The 15,999-nt window shown below is 37.0% G+C and overlaps 1 protein-coding gene across 1 annotated transcript; it reads left to right on the forward strand.

The window, feature by feature from the left end:
* The first annotated feature begins 8,404 nt into the window (after window positions 1-8,404).
* LOC126795818 (L-ascorbate oxidase) lies at window positions 8,405-11,166 on the forward strand. Its single transcript, XM_050522566.1, has 5 exons — window positions 8,405-8,739; window positions 8,841-8,933; window positions 9,354-9,566; window positions 9,662-9,850; window positions 9,970-11,166. The coding sequence occupies exons 1-5, from the start codon at window positions 8,455-8,457 to the stop codon at window positions 10,933-10,935; spliced, it is 1,746 nt and encodes a 581-aa protein (XP_050378523.1). The 5' UTR covers window positions 8,405-8,454; the 3' UTR covers window positions 10,936-11,166.
* Window positions 11,167-15,999: the final 4,833 nt, after the last annotated feature.

The raw sequence follows: 15,999 nt of genomic DNA on the forward strand, positions 1-15,999 counted from the left end.
CTTCGATCAAATCCCGTGAAGGTCGATTTGGGCTTCGATTGAATCACTACACAATGAAATTTGGCTCTGCGTGGATCACCTTGTGGTCAAGAAGGTCACAGACAGATCATATCACGATCAAAGTACAAAAGAAGATGTCAAAAAGAAGAGGTCAATAAGTGGTGAATTGGGATTAAGAATCCACTCATGATTGACTTCCATATAACATACCACAACATGCAGTAATCATGGCACTCGACCAAGTTCCGCTATAAATATTGCTGGAAGCGAATGCTTATGAGGATAATGCCATAATCGAAGTAACAAACTAACAATCGTTGAATTATCGAAACCCTAAACAATATTTTCAAAAATCTTCTCCTCCAAACACTCAGTTTAACCCTAAAAGACCAAAACTATTATTAGATCCTACTTCCTTGATGAAAAACTCATTCATTGATAATCTATTTATAGGAGCATTTCCAACGGAAATGTCAAATGTTTTTGTGAAACTCAAAATTTGACATACAACATGACAAAATTTAACTTTCAAAAATTTGACTAATTTCATCTCCAATAAACTGTTAAATTTGAAACTTAAACAAACATTAAATAAGTATTAAAACTAAATATAATTGTGAAAACAATAAAAAGAAAAAGAGAGATAGAAAGAACAATAAAAATAATAATTGACATTGGGCGTTCTAGAATGCACCGAACCTCCCAGAGCTCAAAAGTGTTTTTGTTGACGTGTCGACATGCCGGTTATCTCTGTAGTTAGGTCTCATAGATGTCTATTAAACCTTTAGACGTTAGAGGAATGCGCAATTTTCAAATTGGTTTACGTCAGTGGTAGAGGGGGAGGAGGGGAGGAGGGGAGGGGAGGAATGGAGGATGAGATTGGGTTTGGAGGGGAGAGGGGAGAGGTTGGATTGGAGGAAGAGGAAGAGGAGACAGGGATGGAGGCGCGTGAGGTGGGGCTGGGGAGTTTGGCAGGGAGGACGGTAGTGGGACAAATTGGACAGAGGTGTTAATTAGGTGTTCGATCTCGTTGATGTCGGATTGGGAGGAGGGGTGGAGAGGGACTGCGAGTGTGATGTACTGTTGGCCAATGGCGGAAGACGACGCCGTTTAAAAAAACATTGCTTGGCTCTTGGAGGTCCGGTGATCGACAGACGAAGCCGTCTTTGAGATATGTCAAATTTGGCATAATTGGAAAAGTATGTGGATTTGTATATTGAGTTGGAAAGTTTTTTCTGTCAAATAATAGTTGTTAATCGAGTCTAGTTGACAAATTTTGCATAACTATTGGTGATAACTTCTTTTTTTGTTACAACTTAGAGTAGCATATTGCTCCACCATTTAGCAATATTTGAGAATAGCTACGAAACATTGACAAAGTTGTTAATTAATTTAGCAATAGTGGAGCAAAATGCTACTCTCAACTTAAGACCCTCAAATTGTTGTGGGACCCACATGAATAATAGACCCGCAGGCCAAATCATTTAGCCCGTGGACCTGAAAAGTCCGCGGAGGACCGCAAGTCCGACGGGCTTTTACCCAGCCCGGCCTGCGAGAAAGCCCGCCAAAGCCCGCTTCTGTGGGTAGAGGGCCAGGCTTAAATTAGATGTGTGAAACCCGGCCCGGCCCGTAACAGCCCGTCAAATAATAAAATATTATACATACATATTTTATTAGATTTAGAATAAAACTATTGCATTATGAAACAACTATATTAAGGAAACTTCTTGGGATCGATCGACACCAGTAGATATGATCGGTATATATATTTAGTAACCCTGTAAAAATTTCATCCAATTCGGAACTCGTTTGACCGTCGGAATTTCCAGTAAACCGAAAACAACACTAATATGTCATAAGGGAAGACCCATTACCAAAATGCGAACACCAAAAGTCGTTTGCATATCTGAAATCACCTAATTTTTGTCACCGATTGTGTGTGGTCGCACCAAGAAAACCAATTTGGCAAAGCCCCGATCAAAGAGGGTTTTAATATGTCAAAACGCCTTTCTCTTTGTTAACCGTAGGTACGGACGGTTAAACAATATCCAAAACGGACGAAATTTTTACGGGTTCCCTAAATATATATACCGATCACATCTACTAGTGTCGATCGACCATATTTTGAACTAGAGTTATTGATCGCCGAAGCGTCAACTAATGTATCATACCCTTTATATTATGTTTATATTAAAACTAACGCATTATGAAGCGACTATATAAAATAAACTTGTCGGGATCGATCGACACCAGCCGATGTGATTGGTATATATATTTAGTGACCCTGTAAAAATTTCATCTAATTCGGACTTCGTTTGACCGTTAGAATTTTTGGTAAATCGAAAACACCACTATTATGCCCTAAGGGAGGACCTATTACAAATATGTGAATGCTGAAAGCCGTTTACATATATGAAATCACCTAATTTTGGTTACCTATCGTGCGCAATCGAACTGAAGAAATCTATTTGGCAAAGCCCCGGTCAATGAGGTTTAAATATGTCAAAACGCCTCTTTTTTAGTTGACCGTTGGTACGGACGGTCAAACCATGTCCAAAACGAACAAATTTTTTACAGGTTCCCTAAATATATATACCAATCACATCTACTGGTGTCGATCGACCATATTTTGAATTTGAGTTGTCGATCGCCGAAGTGTCCACTAATGTATTATAACCTTACATTAGGTTTATAATAAAATTATCACATTATGAAGCGACTATATGAAGGAAACTTCTCGGAATCGATCGACACCATCCAACGTGATCAATATATATATATAATGATCATTTTAAAATTTCATGCAATTCGGACCTCATTTAACCGTCGGAATTTCCGGTAAACCAAAAACAACACTAATATGCCCTAAGGGGGGGACCAATTATCAAGATGCGAATGTGGAAATTTGTTTATATATTTGAAATCACCTAATTTTTGTTACCTATCGTGCGCAATCGAACTGAAGAAATCTATTTGGCAAAGCCCCGGTCAATGAGGTTTAAATATGTCAAAACGCCTCTTTTTTAGTTGACCGTTGGTACGGACGGTCAAACCATGTCCAAAACGGACGAAATTTTTACGGATTCCCTAAATATATATACCGATCACATCTACTGGTGTCGATCGATCATATTTTGAATTTGAGTTGTCGATCGCCAAAGTGTCCACTAATGTATTATAACTTTATATTAGGTTTATAATAAAACAATCACATTATGAAGCGACTATATGAAGGAAACTTCTCGAAATCAATCGACACCATCCGATGTGATCAATATATATATTTAATGATCATTTTAAAATTTCATGCAATTTGGACCTCGTTTAACCGTTGGAATTTCCGGTAAACCAAAAACAACACTAATATGCCCTAAGGGGGGACCAATTACCAAGATGCAAATGTGGAAATTTGTTTACATATTTGAAATCACCTAATTTTTGTTACCTATCGTGCACGGTTGAACTGAAGAAATCTATTTGGCAAAGCCCCGGTCAAAGAGGTTTAAATATGTCAAAACGCCTCTTTTTTAGTTGACCGTTGGTACGAACGGTCAAACCATGTCCAAAACGTACGAAATTTTTTCTGGTTCCCTAAATATATATACCGATCACATATACTGGTGTCGATCGACCATATTTTGAATTTGAGTTGTCGATCGCCGAAGTTTCCACTAATGTATTATAACCTTATATTAGGTTTATAATAAAACTATCACATTATGAAGCGACTATATGAAAGAAACTTCTCGGAATCGATCGATACCATCCGATGTGATCAATATATATATATTTAATGATTATTTTAAAATTTCATGCAATTCGGACCTCATTTAACCGTCGGAATTTCCGGTAAACCAAAAACAACACTAATATGCCCTAAGGGGGGACCAATTACCAAGATGCGAATGTGGAAATTTGTTTATATATTTGAAATCACCTAATTTTTGTTATCTATCGTGCGCGGTCGAACTGAAGAAATCTATTTGGCAAAGTCCCGGTCAATGAGATTTTATTATGTGAAAACGCCTATTTTTTTTGTTGACCGAAAATTCCGACGGTTAAACGAGGTCCGAATTGGATGAAATTTTTACACGGTCCCTAAATATATATATCGATCACATCTATTGGTGTCGATCGATAATATTTCGAAACTAGAATTTATTTGTGACTTTTGTTTTAGAATGTTTTCTAACAATTCTTTTATTGTTTCAAACCCTTAAATTAGAGTATTATATTGTTTTTCTAATACAAGCCCGTAAGACCCGGCCCGTAAAAGCCCGCAAGGCCCGGCCCGGCCCGGCCCTGCTCGCAAAAGCCTGCAATGCCCCACATTAGGTGGGCGGACTTGGATCTTCGTATTTTTGAAAATACCCGACCCGGCCCGCCACTTATTTAAATTTATTAAGGCCCGTCCCGTTGACGAGTCCTATTTGGCCCTTCCCTTCTGTCCCAATTCTAATTGATGAACTTCAATGTTGATGGACTTGCAATTTAAATTGTTAGGCTCATAGCATTTATATGTGATGTATTCCAAATCTAAATTATCAAGTCATGCAAGTCCTAGCTTAATTAGCCTTGATGGTCTGTGCAAGTTTTCATCATATCATCAGAAATCACAGCCTGACAGCCTTCAATATATCATCTATCAACTACCGCCGTCCGACTATGCATTGCAATTAAATATCTCAACTTCATACTTTGATTTGTTCAAATGTGACCTTCTAATTAAAAGAACCAAATATAAATGGGTGATTCTAAATGTACCCAATAAATATCTAAATAAACCCAACAACATGAATTTTGTTTCTAGCTTTCCAATTCGACCCCTTATTTAAAACAAATCATGAAATAAAAAAAAATCTTCTGCCCAGTTTTTTCATTGCTCATTGTCATTCGATTCAATGAATATTTTGATGGGCACTCTCTAATCTTCTCAAAGGCCTCGCACATAAATTTATGTTCTGAATTGCATATTCTTGTTTTTTACGGGAATTGATGATTTGGCTAATTTTGAAAGGTTTTGAGATTTTAACAATGGCAAATTGGCATATATAATTGATTCCCAGGAGGAAGTATTCATCAATATTATTAATTGGTAAAATCAGAATTGACCGACATCTGGAAGTGCAACAATTCAAATTGATGAAACGTGTTAGCCTCGTTGCATCACTAATCCATAGATCGAGAGAATTCCTTCTTATACTTCCAATTATATTGCTACTGGGTTCTATACTTCTAAAACATTTATAAACAATCTACTGTTACACACCAATTGTACAAAAGGAGGAACAAAACATCAGTTGGAGATTTATCAAACAGATTTGTCTGATCACGAAGAATGATTGGTTGCATAATTTGATGCTTAGTTTGAAGGCAGTAGAGATAGAAATAGGGGTAAAGTTGGAAATATGACTAAAAAAATTTCATGCCTAGTCTAATTTATACTTCTTGGATACATTTAGTAACACCCAGTATAAAGACACATGATGATCCTGGTTAAGGGTGGACACGAGTCAATACGGTTCGGTTTTGAACAAAACTCATAACCCAACCTAAATTTTAAATTCGGTTCGGTTTGGTTCAGTTTTTCTATTTTAGAGACTGTGACCCACAACCCAACCCAACTCCTACGGATCGGTTTTTTCGGTTTTATCCGTATGTAAAATATGTAATATTATATATTAATTTTAAACTACAAAATTTAACATAAAGATGAAAAACAAATGGTCTAATGATTATTCCATACCTAATTGACTCTAACATCTCCACAGTACATATTTAGCTAAAGTACACAAAACTCTACTGCATTAAAATCAGAGAAGAACAAAAATGTTTGCACTCTCTATGAATTTAGGTAATTGAACCTCGCTAAGTACGTCATGTAGGTCATCTGGTATGTCCAAGTCTTTTTCATGTCTCATGTGAGCCGTTATTGATACTTATTCGTTTAGGATATGAAACATTAATAAAATCATTGATTAGAGAATTCAATTTTTAGAGTCACGGTACAAAAAGAATCGACATAAAATGGAGATTGAAGGAGGAGAGATAAGGGAGGAGTTATATGGACTAGTTTTGCGAAATGAAGTGAACTTTTAATATAACGCTAAACTAAAGAGTGAAGATTTAGAAATATAGATGGTCATAAGTTTTTTTATATTTGAGATGAGAAAAACCGCAAGATTGATTAGATCAATTAAGTTTATGTTAGTTTTAGTTTTACTTTTTCTAAAATAATAAAAGTAGAAATATACCAAAATGATGATGTTGACCGTTGACTTCAGATTATTTAAGTCGGTTCAGTTTCATTCGGTTTATGAGGGACTAAACTCAAAACTCAACCTAAACATAATCGATTCGGTTTAATTTTTTTTTCGATTTTTAGTTTCTTTAAATTTAATTTAAATTCGGATATTTTTTTTTCGATTTTCGGGTTTACACGTGCACTCCTAGTCCTGGGATCCAAGTCATCCAACAACCTTCACATGCATGCAGGGTGGTGCAGCCATGAATTCATCATCAGTCATCACGTCTCGTCCTCCAGAAAATTAAGAAGGAAACATTCTTGCTGGGGGAACTTTGATTTCTCAGCGAATTATATACCAATATATGGTAGTTCTTCGCGAGTTCGCGTGCCGCTTGACACAGTCTTGGGCAGAGATGGAGTACGTAGTCCTTTTAGACCATTTCTGAGACACCCATATAGGTCTGACAAATCTCATTCATCATTGCTTCAGGTTTTAGGTTTCGGTAGGTAGACTAGAGTGTACCTATTGCTTTATTACGATAGCTTAGGAAATGATCAATGTATCAAATTCTAGAAATTAGATATATTACTGTAGCACTGAACAAAGATGAAGTCTAGCTCATGAACTCGATCGATTAAAAAGACCAACGATCATGTTCCTAGAAAAATAACCTCATACCAATCTGAGAAAACATAGAAACACTTCGAAAATTATCACCATAATTGTGGTCGAAATACTCCAATTGAACTCGATTGAGACCAACAATCCAAGCAAACTAATTTCATACCAATCGGAAAAAATTAAACCAAAAAGGAAATTATCACCATAATGACAGTCGAAAAATAATCGAAATAACGCGTTGCAACATTGCAAGTGTAATTGTTTAACATCACGGAGAGAGACTATCACGGGTGATCCACACATGGACAATATAATATAGTTACCCCTATAACTTTTATTACACCTATAACTTGACCTATAACTTGCTAGTATAGTTTGGCACGTCTCACTTTGACCTAGTACACCTATAATTTTTATTAGCACGTGATATTATGATATATAGCCTAGAAGCAGATAGTTTCTGAACAATTTCCATCAAACAATTAAGTAATTGCGTTCGACCATTCAAATCAATTAGTAAGTCAAGGGATTTATTGACAAACATAATAATTTGATTCTGTCAATTTCGCATGGGGTATACTATTTCTTGGAAGCAAATTAGCGTAAGAGTGAAATGGATAGAAATGTCATCGAACATGCACGGTGTAAGCCAAAAATTTGACTCCTTATTTAGCATATTTTCCAATTATCCCCAAGAAATAAACATGCATTGAGCACCTTTTTGGTTCGATTCCGGCGACAGCATGCCGCAACGATGCGATGGAATAGCACAGCCGCACTACCCACCTCAAGGCGATCTCGTCTGTGCCGGCTGGAGCTTTATGGGCGACCCACGGCGGCCGGAATCTGCAAAAATCAAGTTTATGAGTAGATTCCGGCGATTTCGCGATTTCGGCCGCCGTGGGTCGCCGATGGAGCTCCGACCGGCATAAACGGGACCGCCGGAAGGTGGGGAATGCGGCTGTCGTGATCTGCTCCGCGATGCGGCATGGCGGGCATGCTGTCGCCGGAATCGGCGAATCCGTACAGCAACTGAAAATTCTCCTATATATATATAGTTCCTAGTTAGGCCCTGCGAGAATGGGAGAGTGCTGAGCTAGCAAATTAAGCTCGTCTTATTTGCTACTTGTCACAATGTTATTACTATAATAAAAGATCATTAAGCAGAACATCTTAATCAAAAGTTAGTACGATCGAATCCGCGTAAAAACTTAGGCTGCCTTGGACCGAGTATTCATGGACGGAGTAGCCAAGACTCCAAGAGCTGTAGACAAGTTTCTCGTTTTTGCCTCCTGAGAAGGCAATTTCACCAGTTAAATATATGATTGACCGGAGACTTCTCAACTCCCTAAAAATTCATCTTCATTCTAAATTTTCCAAGTAGAGGGGTACTTTCTGGGAAAGTACGTATCATTGCTATCTGATCTGCTTTGCTTTTGAGATATATAGCTCCATTAGCCGCCAAAACATGACCAAGACTTTTAGTGTGTTCGGTCAAAAACTGGATCTCCTATATAAATAAATGCATGGAATCCATTTTCAATCAGAAAATAATAACGAGCTCCCAATATATTTCTAATTAGACATGGTTCAGCTAAGCACGAGCTGCATTTTAAAATTTCTGGGATTGTGTTTGCTTTTCTGTTTGGTTAAGGTAGTTCCAGCAGTGGAGGGTAAGATTAGACATTACAAATGGGAGGTGAAGTATGAGTACAAGTCCCTTGATTGCTTCAAGAAGCTTGTTATCACCATCAATGGCGGAACTCCAGGACCAACCATACTTGCTCAGCAGGGAGACACCATCGTCGTCGAGCTCAAGAATAGCTTGTTAACAGAAAATGTAGCCATACATTGGCATGGCATCAGACAGGTACGCCAACATATGCTTAATTTCAATCATTTTGTATCTGATTTCTTCTATCAATGGTGTTTACTGATCAGTATCTAATTTGTTTCTGTTACATGTTTCAGATTGGAACACCATGGAGTGATGGAACCGAAGGAGTGACTCAATGTCCAATATTGCCTGGAGACACTTTCAAATATCAGTTTGTTGTTGATAGGGTAAGTTTTGGTACTTCCTGCATTAAACATTAGGAGCTCTGTTTATGAGTTATCCACCTTGAAAGTGCTTGATAGGACTGCTGAAGTGCTTAAGAAAATTCAGAAGTGCTTTTGTATTTCTTCCTCATAGAGCACTTCTAAGTGAATACGAAGGAAGCATTCGTCTTTACAAGATGTTTTTCGCTTTTGAGAAAAGTGCTTCTGATAAAATGAATAATATTCAGATAAGCACTCTCAAAACCAAAATAAGCCCCTTATAAATTACATTCTTTCATGAGGAACATCTTCATTAGGTGCTAGCTTCTCCCATAAGCAATCCCAAATTATGTGTATATTTGCAGACCACTAGAAAAAAACTACTTAAGAAACAATCAAATTGTATGTAGTATACTGATCTCTAAATGACTTGCCTTTTTGTAGCCTGGAACTTATCTGTACCATGCTCACTATGGCATGCAAAGAGAAGCTGGTTTATATGGATCAATCAGAGTAGCAGTTCCTGAAGGAGAATCCGAGCCCTTTTTGTACGATTATGATCGAAGCATCATTCTCAATGATTGGTACCACAAGAGCACTTATGAACATGCAGCAGGACTAGCTTCCAAATCTTTTGTCTGGGTTGGGGAACCTAAGGTAATTTCCCCCTACACTTTTGGTAATAAATTTAGCTACTATTTCCCATTGTAACTTCGGTTACTAATCAGTTTTCTATTTCTTGTACATTTCAGTCACTTTTGATACAAGGAAAAGGAAGATTCAACTGCTCTAGCATCGCCACTCCAAGCTTAGAAGCCGGTGCTTGTAACACATCTAGTCCTGATTGCTCTCCTTATGCAGTGACTGTAATCCCAGGCAAAACTTATCGGCTACGGATTGCTAGCTTGACTGCTCTATCAGCCCTCAGTTTCCAAATAGAGGTAATTAAATCATGTATATTCATGTACACTTTGACAATGGAACGTAATAGTCTGGTAGAAAATATAGTTTGTATTTTTCATACCAAAAGCATACAATTAACATCGAAACTCTGATACAGGGTCATAATATGACAGTAGTTGAAGCAGATGGGCATTATGTGGAGCCATTTGTTGTAAAGAATCTGTTCATATATTCTGGCGAGACGTACTCTGTTCTAATAAAAGCAGATCAAGACCCTTCACGAAACTATTGGATGACAACACACATTGTTAGCCGAAATGCCACCTTCACCACCCCACCTGGTTTAGCCTTCTTGAATTACTATCCTAACCATCCTAGGAGATCCCCTCCGACAGTACCGCCAGCAGGTCCGGCCTGGAACGATGTTAAGTCCCGGCTAAATCAAAGTCTTGCCATTAAGGCACACCGAGATTTCATCCATAGCCCTCCCCAAACCCCTGATAGAGTCATTGTTTTCCTCAACACCCAAAACATGATAGATGGCTACGTTCGCTGGTCAGTGAATAATGTCTCATTCAATCTTCCTCACACACCTTACCTCATTGCACTTAAAGAAAACCTCACCGAGGCATTTGATCAAACACCTCCGCCGGAAGGGTATGACTATGTGAACTATGACATTTACATAAAGCCCAACAACACCAATGCTACTACCAGTGATGGGATTTACAGACTCGAGTTCAACACTACAGTGGACGTAATCCTGCAAAATGCAAACACCATGAATTTGAACAACAGCGAGACGCATCCGTGGCATTTGCATGGTCACGATTTTTGGGTACTTGGATATGGGGAAGGCAAATTTGACATCAACAATGATCCAAAGAACTACAACTTGGTGAATCCCATCATGAAGAACACGGTTCCTGTTCATACATACGGTTGGACAGCTTTGAGGTTCAGGGCAGATAACCCAGGTGTGTGGGCTTTCCATTGTCATATAGAGTCACATTTCTATATGGGGATGGGTGTGGTGTTTGCAGAAGGAATAGACAGGATTGCTGATTTGCCTTCATCTATAATGGGGTGTGGTGAAACCAAAGGAGTAACGCACAGACCATGAGAATTGTCGAGGGCTTCACTCTTTACACGTACATTGTAGTACATACTCAATTCATTTATTCTTTACAGTTTACGGTATATATTTTTCTTTAGATACCACAAGATTAGAATCAGATCTTTGATTTTCTAGTCAGTTTTAGTCTCTATTTTTAATTGTTCCATAGGCATATGTATATTTACTTTATACCAATTGTTTGAATCATTCAACAAATTGGAAAGTCATTGTTAGATACTGCTTTCTAAATAATTAATTGTTCACACTACAAGCAACCATTGACCAAGACGCATCTTCAAGTCTTGCAATTAATGCAGATGGTCCAAGTTTCAATCTCCCACTTGGAATCTTCAGCCTGATATATTATACAAGTGCAAGTAGTCAAACCTGCATCCAGTAGACTATATGTTATCTAGTCCTAGAAATAATGAAGATTATATTATGTGACATGCACTATTCCGAGTTGAATAAGCGTCTATAATTTGAAATATGTTTTTTTGTTAATACATGACCAAAACCAAAAAGTTGACCCACTTTACAACAAGCACGATTCAAATGACCAATTTTAGTTTTTTTTTAAATGAATTAATTATGGTGTCAGGAACAGACAAAGTGAAGGGTAACAAACTAAACAAAGTAACAAATAGCCAATACGAAGTAAAGTGAGGAGCGGTCTGACTTTGTTTAGAGTAATAGTTTAAACTTAATAATCACTAGTTATCCTATTTAATAATAAGTTATATATCTTTTTCATTTTCATACACAGAAGAATATCCAGAGTGGACATGATATATGGAACTACTCCATCTTTTTCAATTCCTTTTGGTGAAGGTTCTAAAAAGAAGATCATGTTTACTCATAAGAACCATCAGAATTTGATTACGAATAGGAATAATAACAACTGTTACTCTTGATCAAGTTTTAAGCTCATTATACTTATATAAAATGGTTTAATAATTTACATTTTTCTCATCTTCCCAAAGATAATCCAATCAAAATGTTTTTTTTCCTCATTCTCACCTTAACACCTGTACATGTAGTCGTGTACGTAATTAGGATCATTTGATCGAAAAACGTCGTCGCACAGAAAATACATTCACCATTGACCAAAAAAAAAAGGAAAAATACATTCACTACACGAAAATGAATCAAAAGCACCAAGAGAAGAACATACATAATTATGGAAAATTCTACAGTACTAGTGGGTTTCAGAACTGGGGTTTAAGCATAATGAGAATTTTAGTATTAAAAATAGAGCAAATAACTCAAAAGTATCATACAACAATTTAGTTTACAAATAACTCACTATTTAATTTGATAGAGAAAATAAATAACAAAATTTACAAATAATGACCAAATGATGACAATTTGCCACATGTCATAAAATATTTTACTTTTATCCCTCTTTGACCCATACTGTTTGCTACAATTAATGAACATGTTATTTGCTACTGTCGATTATAAAAAACTAACTGCTGCTGTCGACTATAAAAATTAACTGCTACTGTCGAATGAAAAACCAGCTGCTACTGTCAACTTGGAAGGTACCTGCTACTGTCAACTATAAATCTAGTTGCTATTGTCGACTGAGAAACTAACTACTACTGTGGTTTTTGGTGAGTAAAATTCATAATTTCAAAATTTCTCAAAACATATGCAATATGGTACTTAAATGAAAGCCCATGGCATAAGAAACAACTTTATATATTGGCTCACCTCCAAATTGCCGGTGGTTTGGCCGGAAAACTTAAATTTGCCGGAAAAAAAAACTAAAAAGTGAGGAAAGATAAATTTGTTATATCTATGAGTAGCATTTGGTAATTTTCACGAAAATAATGGTATTTTAGATATTTTTATATTAATTAATCAATCAGTTTTGTTATTCTTATTCTTTGAGTTTGAGCTTATGTCCTAATTTGTATAATAAATATGAAAATGAGTTTTTAGTTAAGTCAAATACAATCTAGTACCAATAAATAATTTTCCCCTTAAAAGTAAGGTATGTTTAATGACACAATTGGAGTATAAGTAATATGTACATGCATATATTTTATGTAACTAGCTACTCAATATGTAGTAGATGTCTTAACATAAGTTCTATTCTTTACTTTAATATCATGATAGCAGGATCTCACTGGCAAAGGTAAAAGAAAGATTGATGAGGTTGAAGGAAACAATTCGTGGTGGAATGATGCCCTTCTATGGCCAAGATTTTGTCCTCTGAAGACCATGATTAAATTTTCGGGTCATCTGATCCTTTTGCTTGTGCTATTTTTTGTTTTATTGTTTACAAAATGATCTCCTTGCTTGTTATTCAACTCTGATACTTTTGGGTGAATAATTTTTATGTTTTGAGTTTTTATCTCAAGACTAATAAACCCTGCACCTTTACCCTATATAATTTTCATATTCATCTTTCATCTATTGTTTTTGTTGCGAGTACTGATGGTAGGGATAATTCTTAGAGGATTGTTGATGAGTTCATTAGCCATGCAACAATGACAATAGAGAATATATTAATGGATCATGATCATGTTGTTATGCCTAGTTAGATCGACCATTTAACTCTTGCCCTTACTTTAAGGAATTCAAATAGCTTACAATGAGGGGTTTTGAGAACTTGAGGTTGAGTGTGGCCGATGCTTAACTTGCATTTTGTGAATTTGATCCAAGGCAATGATTTACTAATAATGAATTATTGATTATATGACTACACGGACAGATAGGGTCAATCCTTCCTTAATGGAGGTGAGAGAACTATGTGATGTTTACATGAGTAAATCAAACACATCTATTGCTCTGGTGACTCATTAATTGATAGAGTTGATTTTGTTGAAACTTGGTGCAGCCTTTATTGAAGGTAAGAAACAACTCTACAACCTTATGGTGGTTGGTGGCTGATTTGTTTGACAAAAGAAAGAAGAATGCATTGATGAGTATGCCAACATTGAGCATGAATCAAGGAAGAACATTGACTTTGATTTCATGCATGTTACATGCAAATGCATGAATTGCACAAAGATGTTTGCCTATATAAAGGCATGAGAAATGATGCAATAAATATAAAAGAACAATAAGGGAGATATCATCTTGTGTGTGATCAAGAGTGAGAGATAGAGAGAACTCCAAGTAGAGAGTTTTGTGTGTGTAGCAAAATAAAGTGTGTGAGAGTGTATCCCTGCAAGTGTGAGTCTTGAAGTAGTGTTTCTCTCGGTGTAACCTTTCTTCGTATAGTGAGGGTTATTTATTGTTGCTACCCGTGGACGTATGCACTTTTCCGAACCACGTTAAATCTCGGTGTTCTCTACCATTTTTATTTTTCGCTTGTGGTTGTGAGTTATTTCGATTTACATTCTACAATTCATTCTTCCGCATTCCCCAACAGTGGTATCAGAGCTCTTGGTTCTGACTGGGAGCTGCTAGGATGGAAGGATCACGTAGTACCATGATCAGACTCAACCACTCCAACTGGATTACCTAGAAGCCGATAATGGAGGATATTCTCTATTGCAAAGATTTGCATGAGCTGATCGATGGAGATGATGCTAAGCCAAGTGAGATTTCACCAGCAATTTGGACGAAGATGAACCGCAAAGCCATCGGTCATATTCGTGAATGGGTGGACGATAGTGTGTTTCACCATGTTGCTAATGAAACCAACGCGCATGAGCTTTGGTTGAAGCTGGAGTCCTTATTTGAGAAAACGACTACTGCCAAGAAAGATTTTCTCATTAAAAAGCTCGTCAACATGAAGTATCAGGGAGGTGTTCGAGTGACCAAGCACCTCAATAACTTTCAGAGTGTACTCAATCAATTAGCTACGATGAGCATAAATATTGATGATGAGTTACAAGCGCTGCTGCTGCTTGGGTCGTTACTAGATAGCTGGGAAACATTTGTTGTCATTGTAAGTAACTTTGAATCCTAATGGTGTATTATCTATGGAAAATATTAAAGATAATATGTTGAACGAAGAAACAAGAAAGAGTTCTTCATCAAGTTCAGAAAATGGTCAATTCTTCGTTGCGGAGAGGAGAGGAAGGAACAAGAGCAAATGACCCATAGGTCATGAAAGGAGTATGAGCAAATCCAAAACAAGATTCAACAGAAAGTGTCATCATTGTGGTCTTCTAGGCTACATTAAGAAAAATTGTAACAAATTAAAGCGAGAGAAGACGCTACTCATCAACAAAATGAGGACACAAACAATGTTGCTGCTACGGTGTCTCATGATGAGTGTGAGCACCTGTCACTTGGACGTGAATGTCTACTAGTAGATAATCCTGAAGTTTAATGGATCGTTGATTCCGGAGCCTCGTTTCATGCCGCCTCTCATGTAGAGTTCTTCACTACGTACAAAACAGGTGACTTTGGTAAAGTGAAGATGAGCAATGATAGCTACTCCAATATTGCTGGGATTAGAGATATTTGCTTGTAGACAGATGTGGGCTGACATTTATTATTGAAAGATGTGAGACATATTCATGGTCTACGTCTCAATATTATGTCAACTGGTATACTTGATCGACAAGGCTTTCATCATCATGGTGGTGATGGAAAGTGGAAGCTTACCAAGGGATCTCTTGTAGTTGCCAGAGGGAAAATGTGTTGCACACTCTACAAGACCCATGGAAAGATATGAAGAGTGAGCTAAATGCAGTCGAGGAATCTTCTTCAAGTTTGTGGCATAGACGTCTTGGCCACATGAGTGAAAAAGAACTACAGTTGTTGGCAAAGAAGTCGCTAATTCTTGTTGCCAAAGATAACTCACTAGACTTGTGATTATTGTTTATTTGGTAAGCACAAGAAAATTAGTTTTTCAAAGACTTTCACTAGGAAAGAAAATATTCTAGATCTTGTACATTCAGATGTGTGTGGCCCGATGGAAGAAGAATCATTAGGTATGCATAAGTATTTTGTTACTTATATTGATGATGTTTCACAAAACGTTTGGGTTTATTTGTTGAAATCCAAAGACTAGGTGTTCCAGACGTTTACAATTTTTCACGCAATGGTGGAAAGGGAGACTGGAAGAAAATTGAAGTGCATTCGTAGTGATAATAGAAGAGA

The sequence above is a fragment of the Argentina anserina genome, chromosome 1 (assembly GCF_933775445.1).
Source record: "Argentina anserina chromosome 1, drPotAnse1.1, whole genome shotgun sequence".
NCBI lineage: Eukaryota > Viridiplantae > Streptophyta > Magnoliopsida > Rosales > Rosaceae > Argentina > Argentina anserina.

What these genes read in the sequence shown, in the direction of transcription:
- LOC126795818 (XM_050522566.1), top strand. Translation starts at nt 8,455, where the DNA reads ATGGTTCAGCTAAGCACGAGCTGCATTTTAAAATTTCTGGGATTGTGT. An exon ending in ATTGGCATGGCATCAGACAG is followed by an intron (nt 8,740 to 8,840) that starts GTACGCCAACAT and finishes TACATGTTTCAG; the next exon opens with ATTGGAACACCATGGAGTGA. An exon ending in CCCTCAGTTTCCAAATAGAG is followed by an intron (nt 9,851 to 9,969) that starts GTAATTAAATCA and finishes ACTCTGATACAG; the next exon opens with GGTCATAATATGACAGTAGT.